A 16,230-nucleotide genomic window follows, 5' to 3' on the forward strand; every position below is an offset into this window, starting at 1 on the left:
TCTCCCAGTCATTCCCCAACCACTTATACTTGAACTGCTCTCACTCTACATTCAACAGACTTCAAAGTGCTCCTTCCATCTTTTCAATTTCTCTCCCTTCTCCACTGACAATCTATTATTCCCATCCTTCACTCCTCTACTATGTCCCCTTTCACACTGTCTTGTTTTCTTTACCTCCTTCCAAAACAGTTTCTTACTCTCCTTCCATTTTACACTTGGATTCCTCCCAAACTCTTCATCCACTTTCTTCTTACTCTCCTTCGCCAATCTCATGACCTCCCTTCTCCTGCTCACATACACCTCTCTCTTCTTTCTCTAATCTTCTCCCCTACCTCTACTCACTAGCCATTCACTATATGCCTTCTTCTTTTGTTCCACAGCTCTTTTCACCTCATCATTCCACATGCTGTCCCTTGCACACCCCTGAATCTCCTCCTCACTCCACAAACCACCTCACACGCTGCACCTATCTCTTCCGTGAATATCTTGCAAACTTCTTCCACCCCTTCCATCTGCTCTGACTCATACCTTCCCAATCTTTCTTCCACTATGCTCTATAAATTTTACTTACAAATGTGTATCTCCCTGCTACCCGCCTGGTGATAGCAACAACACCCAGCAGATGTTTACGTTGTTTCAACGGATTCTTTGAATGCACTGACTTGGATGCATCCTGTTATTTGGACAACACTTTTTTTGCTTATACTTTCTCTAATATATTAGAACATCTAATTAGCCTAGTACAGAGCTTGACTCATATAAAGATACTATTAGGTGTGGCCAGTGTGGAGCATAGTGACCTGCATCCTCTCTCTGCCATCTCGCCAGTGTGTGTGTGTGTGTGTGTGTGTGTGAGGAGTGAGTGGGTGAGAGTGGTGAATGAGTGAGTGAGTGAGAGTGGTGAGTGAGTGAGTGAGGAATGAGAGAGTGAGTGAGTGAGACTTAAGTTGTGGGGATGGTATAGCAGTTTGGCTATCTTGTCTCCTTCCCTCACCCCCCACCCCCACTTGTCTCCCTCCCCATCCCCCCACCCTCACCCATCCCTGCTTGTCTCCCTCCTCATCCCCCCGCCCTCACCCAACTCAGCCTGGCGCAGTGCCAGACATATCTCCCTCCCTGTCCCCCTGCCTTTCCCCACCCCTGGTTGTCTCCCTCTCAATCCTCCCACTCTCCACCTGCTCTTGTCTCCCATGTGTGTGTGTGTGTGTATGTGTGCATGAGTAAGTGAGTGAGTGAGTGGTGAGTGAGTGAGTGAGAGTGGTGAGTGAGTTGTGAGTGAGAATGATTGAGTGAGACTATGGGGGGGGGGGATCGTAGAGCAGTTTGTCTTGTCACCTTCCCTGTCCCTCCACCCTTTCTCCCTCCCCCACCTCCACTTGGTGGGCTGCCAGTTGCCTGCCTGGTTGTCACTGTCAGACAATTGCCCTGAAGCGGTGTTGAGCACAGCACGTCCCACCACCCTACGCTCCTGGATGTGGTGTCTGATGTGCCATTTTTTAGGATAATGAGGATAATAACAGTACCTATGGTGTTTCTGTGTCAGTCTCTGTTGATTGAGTAAGGTATATGAGAGTTTGGGTTTGGGTCTGGAGTGCATCTCTGGCTTTTCTTCAGTATCGTATGGGGAAAATTCCTTTGATATCCGACATACTCGCTGACCGAACATTCCCACTGTACACCACACTTCCGGATATTGGAGTATGGGTATCATGGTGCTTGAAGCCCTGTCATGTGACTTCATAAATGGGCTTCCGTGGGAGATGTTTTCTGTCGATGATTTGGTGTTGATTGCAGAGACTGAAAGGGAGGCGGAGGAATAATTTAGGAAGTGAAAAGATGTTATGGGACACATGGGCTTGAAGGTTAATGCAGGTAAAACAAAGGTGATGGTGCCTAGGGTGGATGGTGATACTGTCAAAAATACAGAGAATGGATATGTGCGGTTTGCTACAAGGGCATATTAAGTGACTCCATCTTGTGCAGTGTTTGTGTTAAGTGGGTGCGTGAGAGATGTAGTGATATTAGAAATAGACTGCGAGATAATGCTGATTTCCTGTGTGCGTTGTGCCAGGGAGAACATGTGGAGATTGTCAGGCGTGAAAGGATTGAACTTACCGGTAAGTTACTTGAGTGTGTGGAAGAGTTTTATTATTTGGGGGACATGTTATGTGCCGGAGGTGGGGCTGGAATGTGGCTAGAATGATATATGGTTGGAAGAAGTTCAGGGAGCTGCTGCCTCCCCTGACATTGAGAGGTCTCTCCCTCCTTGCTGAGGGATCTTTGTATGCGGCATGTGCTAAGAGTGTAATGCTGTATGGTAGTGAGACCCAGTCAATAAAGGAAGAGGATATTTGCAGGCTCAAACATAAAGAAATGACATTGATTAGATGGATGTGCAGAGCATTCTTGAATGCAAGGCCTGGGGGGGCAAGGTTAATGATGAAAGATTTAAGAGGTAGGATGGAACTGGAATGTATTGGTGTTGTGATGAGGAGAGGTAGATTGAGATGGTTTGGGCTTTTGGGGAGGATGGGGGATGACATGTGGGTACAGAAAGTGAGAAGTATTAACGTCAGGGGTAGGGTTGTGAGTAGACCAAGAAAGACTTGGGATGAGGTCATTGAGTTTGACCCCTTGGATAAAGGACTGAATAGGGAGGCTGCCGGTGATCGAGCAGCATGGAGAGCCGCCATTAGGTGACCAAGGCCGATGCATGCAGATATATTGGCGCCTTTATAAGTGAACTAACAAACACCACCCATGAAGGATGCAGCACTCAGTGAGTCTCTGTCTCTTCTCCACTGGCCATGGCAGTGAGGATGAGCACACTATTCGACATCAGCCCCATTGAATTGTGCGAGTACACATACCCCTGATAACAGTTGAATGGCCAGTATTTACTCCAGGTCCAGTGATGGTACTTGTGGTACTTAATCCCTTAGTCTTGAAACTTAGGGCAGAGGTTACTCTTTCTGCACCCCACTCTAAGTGGAAACTCACACCTTCAGTGTAAGTGGCAATTTTGAAAGCGTGAGAGTGCACCCCTTCGTGTGGGTAGGTGTGGCAAACTGTTGATAACACTGATTAATTTTAAAATTTAAATTCTATCTATCTATCTGTCTATCTATCTATCTATTGCCAGATGCCTCAATCCCGTTCGGGGTGGCCACAAACAAATCGCCTCCACGTCACCCTGTCCCTCGCCATTTGACTGCCCTGCTCCCAACTCACACCCCCCTCTCTCATATACCTCTCCACCTCATCCCTCCATCTCATCCTCAGCCTCCCCCTCCCTCTCCCCCCCTCCACCTCACTCACATGCACTCTCTTCGTCAACCTTTCACCCTCCATCCTCTCCACATGGCCAAACCACCTCTGTGTATTCCTCCTAACACTTCCTATCACATCCACATCCACACCACAACGCTCCTTTATATCCTCATTCGTCAGCCTGTCTCTCCATGTGACTCCACATGCTTCTCTTAAATAACTCATTTCCACTGCTCTCACTTCCACTGCTCTCACTCTTGACTTGTGCCCTTGCAACAACGTCCAAGCTTCACTTACATACGTTAGAGTCGGTATCACAATACAGTAAAACCTCGATATAACGGACTTCATTATAGCGGAATTTGCTTTTATCGGACTCGAGGAGCCAACTGGACAAATTTCTTATGCATCAGAAAAAGTCCGATAAAGCCAGAAGCAGTCCGCCTCTTGGAATAAATGAATAAAGAAACAAACGGAGGAGACACCATAACATCGGTCCCTCCTCCCTCTCTCTCCTCCTCCATTCCTTCCCTTCCTCCCCGAGATGGGAGAGAGAGAGAGAAGATGAAATTGAAAATGAAAATTAAAGTAATTGTGAAAATGAGTGTAAAGGTGAAGGTGAAAGAGCATGGAAGTGAATGTGAATGTCAAAATCAGCAGGGAGAGAGAGAGAGAGAGAGAGAATAAATACAGGAATGACAAATGGCATCCCCTTTCCCATAAACAAATGAGGGAGATAGGCATAACCACAGTGTAGAGACTCACACAGTGTGCACATCTCTGGACCAAAATATGGTCGGTTTTGCGCAGGTCATCTATGATTGGTGGCCTTGACCCGTGACGTCACTTGGATGGCTGTCTCGCCCACAGGAGCAGGACAACAGTGTGTTTTTACCAGCCATTTGTGATGCATAGCCTGCTTTATTTTATACATTTCATCAAGTTAAAATATTTTTCACGATGTGCAGTGTGTTTGGGTGTTCAGGGAAGACATCTGATGGCAAGTTTCTGAGATGCTTTCGCATGCCAAATGATAAAATCAACAGGCAAAAGTGGATACATTTGTGTAGACGGAAGGACAAGATTTCTCCCACTGGCCGTGTCTGTGAAAGGCATTTCAGCTCGCAACAGTATGCAAAAGATCTGCAAAGCAAGTTGCTGGGGACACCACCACCAATCAGAAAAAGACTGCTAAAGTCTGGAGCACTCCCTGATCAAAATCTGCATATTAAACAAGGTACGCAGTGAGTAAATAGTTTTATGGTGAAAAATAACTGACTACTGTACAGTAAGATTAATAATTATTAGGGGATTTATGTTCAAGTATGAGCATCAAATGTTCATGTAAGATGCTTAAAGGATTTTCTTGTCCCTACGCAATGCATTATCACCAAGAACCCAAGGGGTGTGTGTAACAAGCTAAAGAAATGAATGTGGACCCAGTCATGACAAACGTACCCCTAGGGCTTTATCAGTGCACCATAACTATATTTTCATTTCCAAGATGAAATGGTGATAGGTTCATTGTAATATGAGTAAGCGGTTAGGTATAACGAAACAGTTTGTGAATGCAACGAAATATTAATGCTACAGACCTATATATTTGACAATAATTCTTGTAATAACTTTAAATTAATTGACACCCGTGTAAATACCGACGGAAAAAAAAGGAATGTTAGAAAATTATAGAGAGAGAGAGAGAGAGGGAGGGAGGGAGAGAGAGTATTCCTCTGAGACAAGCATGGTAAATACCCGCAGGTAAAACAGATGCAGCCTCTCTCTCTCTCTCTCTCTCTCTCTCTCTCTCTCTCTCTCTCTCTCTCTCTCACGCATGCATGCAAACATAGCTTTACACACACACACACACACACACACACACTCGCTGGTGCAGTGGTAACGTTCTCGCTTGCCATCTGGTAGACGGGAGTTCGCGCCTCGCTCAGGTTGCGAAAAGTTTCACTGATGAAGTGGGTGGTTACTGTCCCCCTTGAGCAAGGGGACGGGTGTGTGCGTGTGTGAAGGTCACAGCCTTGCCCTTAGATCGGACTATATGAGCTCTCAGCTCCCTTCCGGGAGGGTAAAAGCTGACGATCACGACCATCAGGTGATCCTGACCGACCCAGTGAATTACACACACACGCACACAAGATATGGAGACAGGACAACACGAGCTAAGCTCAATACCTGTATACTACAAATTGGTAAATACATACAGTACACACACACACACACACACACACACGTGTGTGTATATATATATATATATAGCGAGAACTATAAGAGAGTGGGAGGAGGCAGAATGTCACCTGAGACCGTGAGACAGAATCAGTTTCCAAGTGACGTAGACACTAAGAAAAGTAGGAGGAGCCGTAATCTGGGGGAGGAGTAAGCTGCGTATGAGCACACTGTTTGAGTCTCTACACTGTGGGCATAACCTTGGTTCCTCCTCTCTCTCTCTCTCTCTATGAGAGAGGCGAAAGCAAATGTGAAAGTGAATGTAAAAGTGAAGGTCAGTGAAGGTAGTGTGAAGGTGAAAGTGAAGGTAGTGTGAAGGTGAAAGTAAAGGTGAATGTGACAATATTGAAAGTGAAGGTGAAAGTGAAGTCAAAAGTGAAGGTGGAAGATGAAAGTGAAGTCAGAAGTGAAGGTGGAATGTTAAAGTGATTGTGAAAGTGAAAGTGAAGGTGCAAATGTAAGTGAAAGTAAAGGTGTAAATGAAAGTGAAAGTGAAGGTGAAAGTGAAGTTAAAAGTGAAGGTGAAGGTGAAAGTGAGGGTGAAAATGAAAGTGAAAGTGAATATGAATGTGAAAGTGTTGGTTAAGGTGAAAGTGAAGATGAAGGTGAAAGTAAAGGTGAAGGTGAGTGAAGGTGAAGGGGAATGTGAAAGTAAAAGAAGGGAGGGTGAAAGTGAAGGTGAGTGAAAGTAATTTTAAAGGTAAACATGAAAGTAAGAAAGTAAAATTGCAAGTGAAAGTGAAATGGAAATTTAAAATCAGTGATAGTGAAAGTAAGTGTGAAAGTGAATGTGAAAGTGAGCAAGGAATTGAATATGAAAGTGAATGTGAATGTCAAAGTGAAATGAGAGCAAAGGCAAATATGAATGGGAAGGTGAAGATGGTGACGATGAAGACAAAAAATATGTGAAGTAAAATGAAAGTGCCCAGTGCGGGAGGAGAGAGAGATACTGTAGAATAAATGCATGAATGACAAGCACATCTTTTTGCATAAGAAAGGAGGAGGAAGTCCAGATGTTGCTTTTATCAGACTTTCGCTTTTTTCGGACTGGCTTGTGCCCCAATTAGTCCAATATAGTGAGGTTTTACTGTACTGTCATGTATTAACTTTTTCACTTCCATGCTCACTTCCCTGTTTCTTATCACTGCTTTCAAGGAACCAGCAACCTTTCTTCCCTGCTGTACCCTTTCAAGTACTTCACCCTCCAGACCTCCATTCTTACTCATCACACTAGTGACCCAAGTACGTAAACATACTCACATTTTCCTATTCCTCACCATCCAACCTCGCTGTACATTCACTGACTTCACCTCTCGCAAAGACCATCACTTTACTCTTCCCTACATTCACCTATAGATTCTGTTTCTTACACACTCTCCCAGACTCATCCACCAAACCTTGCAGCTCCCCTTCGTCTTCACTCAACAACACAGTATCATCTGCAATCAACAGTACAGGGAGTTTCCAAACACTACCCTATCTCACCAGGGCCACTCCAACATCCACTGCCCTACCTTGTACCTCTTTTATTACCCCATCCATGTACAGATTGAACAACCGTGGAGACATGACACATCCCTGTTTCAACCCAACCTTCAAAGTGAAAAATTCACTCAGTTCACCATCCACAGGCACTGCAGCCATAGCACCATCATACATACTCTTCACAGCATTCAACCACTTCCCATCTACTCCATATATTCGTAATACTTTCCACAATCCATGTCTATCCACCCTGTCATATGCTTTCTCCATATCCATGAAAGCTGCATACAACTTCTTTCCCTTCTCTAGAAACTTTTCCACTAAAGATCTAAGAATGAATATCTGATCTACACAACCTCTTCCCTTCCTAAAACCTCCCTGTTCTTCTCCAACTAATTCCTCTGTTCTTTCTCTAACTCTGTCAATAAGTATCCTACCATACACTTTTCCTATTATACTAAGAAGACAAATGCCCCTGTGATTACCACACACTTCTTGTTCCCCTTTTCCTTTGTACAAGGGAATAATTATACCTGACTTCCAATCCTCCGGGACTCTACCTTCGTCCCAGGCCAATCTGCACATCTTCCACATGCATTCTACTACTATCTCTTCCCCATGCTTCAGCATTTCGCCACACACTCCATCAATTCCTGGGGCTTTCCCCAATTTAACTTTCTTCATTGCTTCCACAACTTCTATCCTACTGATTTCTTCCTGTCTTCTCACCTCCTTCCTTCTCCCAGCCATTCCCCAGCCACTTATACTCGCATTACTTCCATCCTTTATGTTCAGCAATTCCTTAAAGTGTTCTCTCCATCTGCTCACTTTTTCTCCCTTCTCCACTAGTAATCTACCATTTTTATCTTTCACTCCCCTGCTAACTTCACTTCCGCCCTGTCTTACGCTCTTCACCTCTTTCCAGAACATTTTCTTACAGTCCCTCCACTTTACACTCAAATTCCTTCCAAATTCCTCATCCACTCTCTTCTTACTCTCTCATACTAATCTTTTCACCTCTCTGTTTCTTTCTGCATATAACTCTCTTCCGCCTCTCAACTTCTTCTACGCCCCTATTTCTCATCCATTCATTGTATGCTTTCTACTTTTGTCCCACAGCCTGTCTCATCTCTTCAGCCCACCATGCTGTTCCTTGCACCCCCCTCTGTCTTCTCTTCATCCCACACACCGCATCACATGCTGCACATATTTCTTCTGTGAATATCCTGCACTCACCTTCCACGTCCCCTATCTATTCCAATTCATATTTGCCCAATCGTTCCTCCATTTCTCTCTTATATTCTGCCTTTTTCTCATCCTCTTGTAACCTTTCCACTCTCGTTGCAAATACTCCTTCTTCCCGTCCTTCCCTTCTTCTATTTCTCCATCTTATTTGAATCTTGATTCTGGCCATCACCAAGTAGTGATCAGAAAGTCCACTCCCCCAACCTCTATAAGCTCTTGCATCCATTACACATCTTTGCATCCTTTCATCCACACACACATAATCAGTCATTGCCTTCCTTTCATTGAGTTCGCCACCCACCCTTCTCATCACTCGCCATGTAAACCTGTGGATCATTTTATGCCTGAAGAGGGTATTGGCTATCACCAACCCCCTCCCAGCACAAATGTCCACTAACGTACTACCATTCTCATCTATCTCAGCAGGCACATGGAATTTAAAAAAAAAAAAATCATATAACAGTTTCTGAGATTGACATACACTATAATCTCTTAATGTTAGCAATTCGCACATCTTTTATTATTGAAGACTGGCATTTGTTCTTGAATACTCTGTATAAGTGTATGCATACAGGCTTTGGAGAACCTGTACTGTAGGAAAAATTCAGTGTCAGACATAGCTTCAGAGGGGTTCATGCAGTCAGTAATAACCCTACGCCCAGGCTGGTCATACCAATTTTGACTATATTTCTGCCCCAAATGCTTGTTTTGCCATTTTTCCCAGCCAGAACTCCAATATCCCACCAGTCCCCCGAAACACATGGGAGAGGGTGGGGAGGTTAGTTTGAAAACCAATCATGAGCACCAAAAATAAAGGTCAAATTCAAATCACAACAAAATTCACCAGATAATATACTGCCCAGTGAAAACAAAATAGTGAGGACTTGTAAAAGTTTACCAAATGCAAACATGAGACTTCGTAATTCAAACTAACTGGGTGTTCATGATTTGCCTATTTAGGTAGCCCTCGGCCATTCTTTACTGTAGGAATCATTGCATGAAATAATAAAACTAATTATACAAGTATCCATCCATCCATCCATCCATCATCCAATCCTATGTTGCTCTATTGTCATGCACCATATCTGATAAACAGCTTAGTAGAAATAGTGAAAAATAAAATGGAAGTGGATACAGTATCTCATCTTTGTTTTTGTCTCGTTGTAAATTAACCACATCTGGAGAAGCAGTGAAGTCTTTTAAAATGGTAAAAATATTAAACACTTATTTTTTTCTTTACATGATGTATTTATCATTAAATTAAGATTTCTGTCACACACATCATAGGGTCCTTCAAATTCTACAGTTTTCTTTGCACACGGCTGCTATAATGTGGTGAATGGACATGCAAAGGGGTGCTATGGGATTCCCCGTGGATTCCAGTACTACGGTGTGGTAAGCTCCCGTTCACCAGGAAATGCACTCCCTTTCGTGCATTAACATTACCAACAGATATGGATAGGGCAAGGTGAATGCCTGCCAAGTGTTTAAGACTATGGACTTTAGTGCTCATCCTCTTCCTCAGATATGTATTATAAAGATAGGGTTGCAGTAATGGCAATTAACCCCTAAAGTCCGCAATTTGCTCAACCCTCCCCTCCCTCCTGAACTGCAAAAAAGGGGTGTCTTTTCAAGTACTGTGTTGTAAATGTCAAAATTTATGGCATATATTTCAAGAGCAATACTTTACACACCTGAAGATGTAAGTCTCATTCAGATTGACCAAGTAGTTTTCGCACAGCAGCACGGCAAAGAAAATAATAGTTACCCTTCCCAGCCTGGCCAGAGGTGGTATGTTGCAGAAACGGCCACATTACAGTGACTTACCTGTCAAAATTCATGATATTCAAGGTGAATAATGTTCCTAGACATGAAATGAATGTTGCCTAACTAAACCTGAACAAAAAATATATCCTGAAGAAACCATTCCTGGAAAAAAAAATTTTCATGCAAAAAATAGAAATGATACATTCATCAATGAACTCATACTGCAAACATGATAATATAATAAAATATCGTGATATATCTGTAACATAAAGGTATTACACAGCTTTGTATGTGAAAAAATGTTTCACTTACCATAGGAAAACAAGCAATTTTAATACTAAAGGTGTAAAAAGCTGTGGCATAGAGACGTAACCCACAGAAAAATAATGCATGGTAAATTTCCCGTAATATACATTACATTGGGCTACTAACATACACACATATTACTATACATTCACTAGGTATTGCCACAATAGAAGCAAAGTCTTATTTTAGGTTTATAAAGTGCAATAAAGTCGGGAAATGAATCCTCATTCGATGCATCACGTGAGGGCATAGGGGAGTAATACAGTGGAGGAAAGCAAGAGTGTGGAGGAAGGGTGAAGGATTTCTAGAGGGAGGGAGTGTAGAGCGTGGAAATATCACCTTTATCTGCACATTTGAGTAGGAAGGAGAACTGATGAGGGACACTTCTCTCAGCAGCTAAGCCAGGGGGGTAAGGTGAGTGGAGGGGGGGGGGAAGTACTGCTACAGCCAAACCTCACCTCTTTACTCTAGTGACAGTAGGAAGTGTAGAAAGAGTGGGATACATCACAAGGCATCGACTGAGGGGGTAGGCAGAAGGAGAGGCAGGGCAGGGGAGGGGCTCACCCCCCACTCTGTTGGTGGGCAGGAGACTCCTCCCTCCCTCTCAACTCATAGTTGGGATACTCTTGGAGCAGGTTACATCAAGTAGGAAGTGGGAAAATTTGAATGCAGTTTTTTATTGCAATTGCTCTACCGGGCTTTTTAGGCCAGGGTGTCAAAGTAACGCAAACCCCCACAGGGCCGTTTAGGACCTTAGGGGTTAAGAACAGATCACTCACTGCTGCCGTATGGAACTCAAGAATGCAGCCACATCCATCCTGTAAGAGTAGGGGAATGGGAAGAGGGAAAAGATGTCATTTCACTGAACCTAGATGGACAGTTGGAAATTAAGGAGAAACAGATTTTATTTGCCCAGTAACTATGATAAAGCCACCGTTCTGAGTCTGGTGCAGGTTGATGTCCTTTAGAACAAAATCCATAGAGGCCAGTGACCTTAAGAATAAAACCTCAATTGATAGGTCAGGGTCCATTCTATAGAACAAAACCAGTAAGGGACCATTGCTTGTGGAATGCCATCAGCAACCTTCATCCCTTCAGGAAGAAAGGTATTAAAGATCAGAGACCTTAGAACAAATCCTGTAAAAGCTGGGGACCATTGCGCAAGTTACATCAGTGATCATCATTCCTCCACTTAAAGGTACATGTACTGTATTAGTATAAATCCAGTATGTAGTAAATATGAAGTGATATTTAGAATGAAACCAGTTTTCAGGAACCATTGTGATGGTGGGTGCAGTCAGTGAATAAATTGTCAATTCATTCAGAGGCTGATGTGCTTAGCAGTGACTGGTGTCCTGAGGGGCATGGTTGCCAGTCCAACTGATGATAGGACTGAGTAAGTGTGCTCTACCTGAAGCAGTGTGTCAGCGCCACATAGGATGGATCAGAAATCTTAATGTTGGCCAGGAGGAACTGCCCTGGTAGGCTGAGCTGGAATGTGGAAGGTCCATAAGCATAAGCACACTATTTTGACTAGTTTTATTTAATCTTGAACAGGCCTGGGACCTAGAATGGAAGTTTTTTGTCTCTTTTTGAAGGGGTTTTATCTCATTCTTTGATAATTAATGTAGCATTCTCATATTACTGGCATGTCAGGGCTCTTGTTTGGCATGCCACAGCTCGCAGATTCGAGAATTTTTTCCCTTTGGTGAACAAATTTTACATGTAAGTCGCCTTTTGGCGAGGAGAAAATTCATCCACTTCAAAACCCAGTAAACTGCAAAATAAGTAAATCTCACTTAAATGAACAAAAAAGCACGTTATGATCGATTATTAAGTCTTTCCTTGTCACCATTGGGAATGTTTAAAACCTTATTATATGATTCTAATCATCACAGTGTGTAAATAAATAAATATATTATTGCTTGTAAAATATTTCGCCTCGTAGTCAGTTTGGCTACTAAAATTTATTTGGCTCATAAATCTAAAACCTTAGGAGCCAAATGGCTCGCAACCATTGGCAGTTAGCAAGAGCCCTGCATGTGTAACATGGGTGATGGGATGATAATGAATTTTACTTCCCTCCAGGCTAATGAATGAGAGCACAGCTGAGGATGCCTGCTCAAGGTTGAGTGAGAGTTTAAATGTAAGTCTTGCTGGAGAGCTTGGTCAAGACCGCACCACCAGACTTCAGGCTGCTTTTCTACAATACAGCAAAAATCTTCCTCAAGCAGAGGTAAAATATGGGAACTTAATTACTCCTAAATGCTGAGACTAGGCAACTTACATGCGTTGCCCATTGCTTTTATGTAGTGCACTTGCATATATTTTGATTTGCATTATTGTTATGCACTGTTGAATCTTTCACATTGATAAGCTCTGTTTTTTTAGTAACTCCAGAGATATATGCAAGACCTTTTATTTTTTTTTTATAATTAACCACAATCCTTTATAAATGTTAATACCATCAAATGAAAGTGTAGAATATTTATATGTTTGACTAAGTCACCTATCAAGTTTGATGATAGACTTCATCACAGTGACAAGAATTAATTTTTTCTCTAATAATTCAGTAACTCTTAAATTGGTCTTGTATGTTTTATGTACCGGTACTGTATTTTTCACTCCCTCACCTTATCAGTAAGTGGATAAATATGATAAGTTACAAAAAACAAGTAGATCAGAATGTAGTGTTTTGAGACTGCTGTATCTTATTATGATGCATGACAACTCTTGCCCATAGGCTATGTTGGATGACTTGTTCCCTGGATCAGACACCTCACAGCTAGACTCGGCAGTTCTCCAACTCTCAGTTAACATTTTGGATGACTCCCCAGCCACAGACCCTAGATGGGCTGAGTCTGACCAAGCAGGTGGAGTTGGAGCACCCACCTCACTCATTGTCCTCAATCAGCTTAAAGACAAAGCAGAAGCTCACCAGTACTACATCAGTTTTCTCCAGCAGGTACTCTATATTCATAGCTCTACAGCCACATGATGTTCATTAATAAGGTGTTATTATCATTTCATTTCATTTTTAACCCCTTAATCGCGGGGTGTCACTTTCGTGACGCTTGGGAGCAAGGGATCATACCGCAGGGCGACACTTTTGTGATTCTGTGTTATTTTGAATTCGCCCGGGATTTCAAGTGGTGGCTTGTATCATCTATCAGTACTGCCAATGTCCAACACTAGTCAGCACTCCTAATCTCATCTGTACTCCTATTCATTGTTGACAATTTAGCCATTTCTCCCCGTTCTTGACTCTCCTCCCTACCCCCCCTCCATTACCCTATCCTCTCGCCTGCCCGGCCGTGCTATGCTAAGTAACTCTTCCCTGGAATTTTTCACTGATTTCATCCATTGAAATAAGCCCTATACCCTATTCTTATACCAAATAATATATACAAGAAAGAAATAAGGTAAGTGAGAGTGCCATACACCAAGAATTGGCTAATTATCACCTGACAACACCTCACGTGCACTCGTTTGCTAATTTTCGCTGTTTATTTCCTCTTGAAATATGCCGTATAATCTATTTTCGTAATAAAAATATATATAAGAAAGGAAAGGAGAAGCCTAAGTGATATTTACATTCACCTGGAACTACCTAATAATTGCAGGCCACCACACTGTATTCTACGCTAAGTAAATCTTCCCTGGAATTTTCCACTGATTTCATCCATTGAAATAAGCCCTACGCCCTATTCTTATACCAAATAATATATACAAAAAAGAAATAAGGTAAGTGATAGTGCCATACACCTGGAATTGGCTAATTATCACCTGACAACACCTCACGTGCACTTGTTCGCTAATTTTCGCTGTTTATTTCCCCTTGAAATATGCCGTATAATCTATTTTCGTAATAAATATACATATAAGGAAGGAAGGGAGAAGCCTGAGTGATATTTACATTCACCTGGAAATTCCTAAATTATTATGTATTGTCTTGGTTTCCTGCCAATCATTTCATTGCTATATATTAACAGGTCTCATAGGGCTGAAGTTGGTAGTATTGGACCTACCCTAGCCAGGCGGCAGGAGGCCACCACTATCATTTCACTGTCGTCTTTGAAAGTGGGAGTATGTCTGATTTGCTCCTGCTAACTTACACGGCTTTATAGCCCCATGCAAAGGGCCCTGTGACCTTTACCCCCTACTAAACCTCGTGTGGAAAGAGGTAAAGGGCTGACAATTGATAGAGAGTGACTATGATCTTTTTATTGAGTAAAACAGTGCAAGTGGAATTGTAAATAAAGTGTAAATAATGTGTAAACAGCAAGAAAGCAATGAATATAAGTATAAGTGAACAGTGGAAAATAGTTTTATAAGTTACTTCAAGTGACAGTGCATAACACAGTGTAAATAAAATAGAAATGTAAATAATGTAAATAAAGTAGAGAACATAAATAGAAATGTAAATGAGTGGTATTATAAGAATACGAGTATATATACTAGGAGTAATGAAAGTGCAAGTTTCACTCTAGCATGTATGAATACTATGAGTTATGAGAGTGAAGGTGAAAGTGACATTCACTCTCAGTGCTAGTATACAGGACGAGAAAGTGAATGCTACGTATTTTTTCATTCATTCATTGCCAGACGCCATGTATCCCAAACGGGGTGGCCAACGGCTTAGAGTTAATTGTTTTACAGGGAGGGGCACTAATCCTCCACCAACCCCACTTGACAAGTAGGGATGCCAACAGCATCTGGTGTTCCCAGGCAGTCACCCATCCAAGTCTGACAAATTGAATCCCTACAGTGACAATAAACTACTATAACTGAAGGAAACTTATGGATAAAGACTGTAGATATATATAAGTGTTATATAGTAACAGAAATATAAACTGTGAGTGTTTTTATGAATAATAGACAACACTAGCGGCGAACGATCAGAAGTGGGATGGTCATATGCCCTCGTAATTTTCATTGCTTTCACAGTGTTTTTTGGGGGGAGTATGGATTCCAAACTATTTGAGAATCATAGATTAGTGTTTCTAGTGATAATATCAGGCTGTGGTAATCATATTACGAGTTGTCGTGAAGTGTAAAGTGGAGACTTCGTTACCCAATTTCAGAGGTCTCCACAAGTCCTACCGTACTCGACGAAGGCTCAACAAACACCCAAGGAGAAAGCTGAAGGTATGTGCCTTAAGTATATGAGATTTTAATTTTCTAGGACTAATAACTGATTTTTGGCAAATATTTTTAGAGAGTCTGTCAGAGCGCGAATATGCCCGCGGGAGCCGCAAGGCAAAACAAGCCCGCGGTGTAAGGTTTAAAAGCTCCAACATTCTTGCGTACATTGACCTTGGTCATATAATGGCAGCTGTCCACACTGCTCAGTTTCTGGCATCCTCCCTATGGAGTCCCTTATTCCTGAGGTCACACTCTGACCTTGTTCCAAGCCTTCTTACCATCTCAGTCTATTGCTCCTTGTCACAGCATCAGTGCATTCAAGTCCCATCCTTCCTCTCACCTATTCATTCATAATCCTAGCCCTCCCAGACCTTGCATTCAAGGACGCACTGCACATCCATCATATCTTTGTCATTTCTGTACATTTGAGCCTTCAGATATCCTCTTCCTTTACTGCCCAGGTCTCACTACCATACTGGTTTCCATTCTTAATGTATGCTGCTTACTCATACGAGGATCTCTTGATGTGGAGGGAGAGCCCTCCCAATGTTAAGAGAGGCAACAGTGTCCTGAACTTCCTCAAACCACTCCTTACTCTAGCCACAGAGCTAGCTCCAGTCCCACCTCTAGCATATAACATGTTCCACATATCCTCCAAATAACAGAACTCTCCAAACGCTCAAGAGACTCTCCTGTAAGATCAATTCATTCATGCCTCTCGTTGCAAAATAATGAGTGAGAAGGGTATGGTATGGAAAATGCCTGTGCTGTTGTTTG

At 42.5% G+C, this 16,230-nt stretch overlaps 1 protein-coding gene across 1 annotated transcript in view; it reads left to right on the top strand.

The window, feature by feature from the left end:
• Positions 1 to 16,230, top strand: part of Nup133 (nuclear pore complex protein Nup133) — a 600,491-nt gene that overhangs the window by 370,456 nt on the left and 213,805 nt on the right. Inside the window, exons 11-12 of the mRNA XM_080274695.1 lie at positions 12,397 to 12,544; positions 13,052 to 13,273. Of these exons, the coding sequence (XP_080130821.1) occupies positions 12,397 to 12,544; positions 13,052 to 13,273 (370 nt within the window). The remainder of the gene's footprint in view (positions 1 to 12,396; positions 12,545 to 13,051; positions 13,274 to 16,230) is intronic.

The sequence above is a fragment of the Coenobita brevimanus genome, chromosome 59 (genome assembly GCF_032717465.1).
Source record: "Coenobita brevimanus isolate Jiangsu-jjx chromosome 59, ASM3271746v2, whole genome shotgun sequence".
In the NCBI taxonomy this organism is placed as follows: Eukaryota; Metazoa; Arthropoda; class Malacostraca; order Decapoda; family Coenobitidae; genus Coenobita; species Coenobita brevimanus.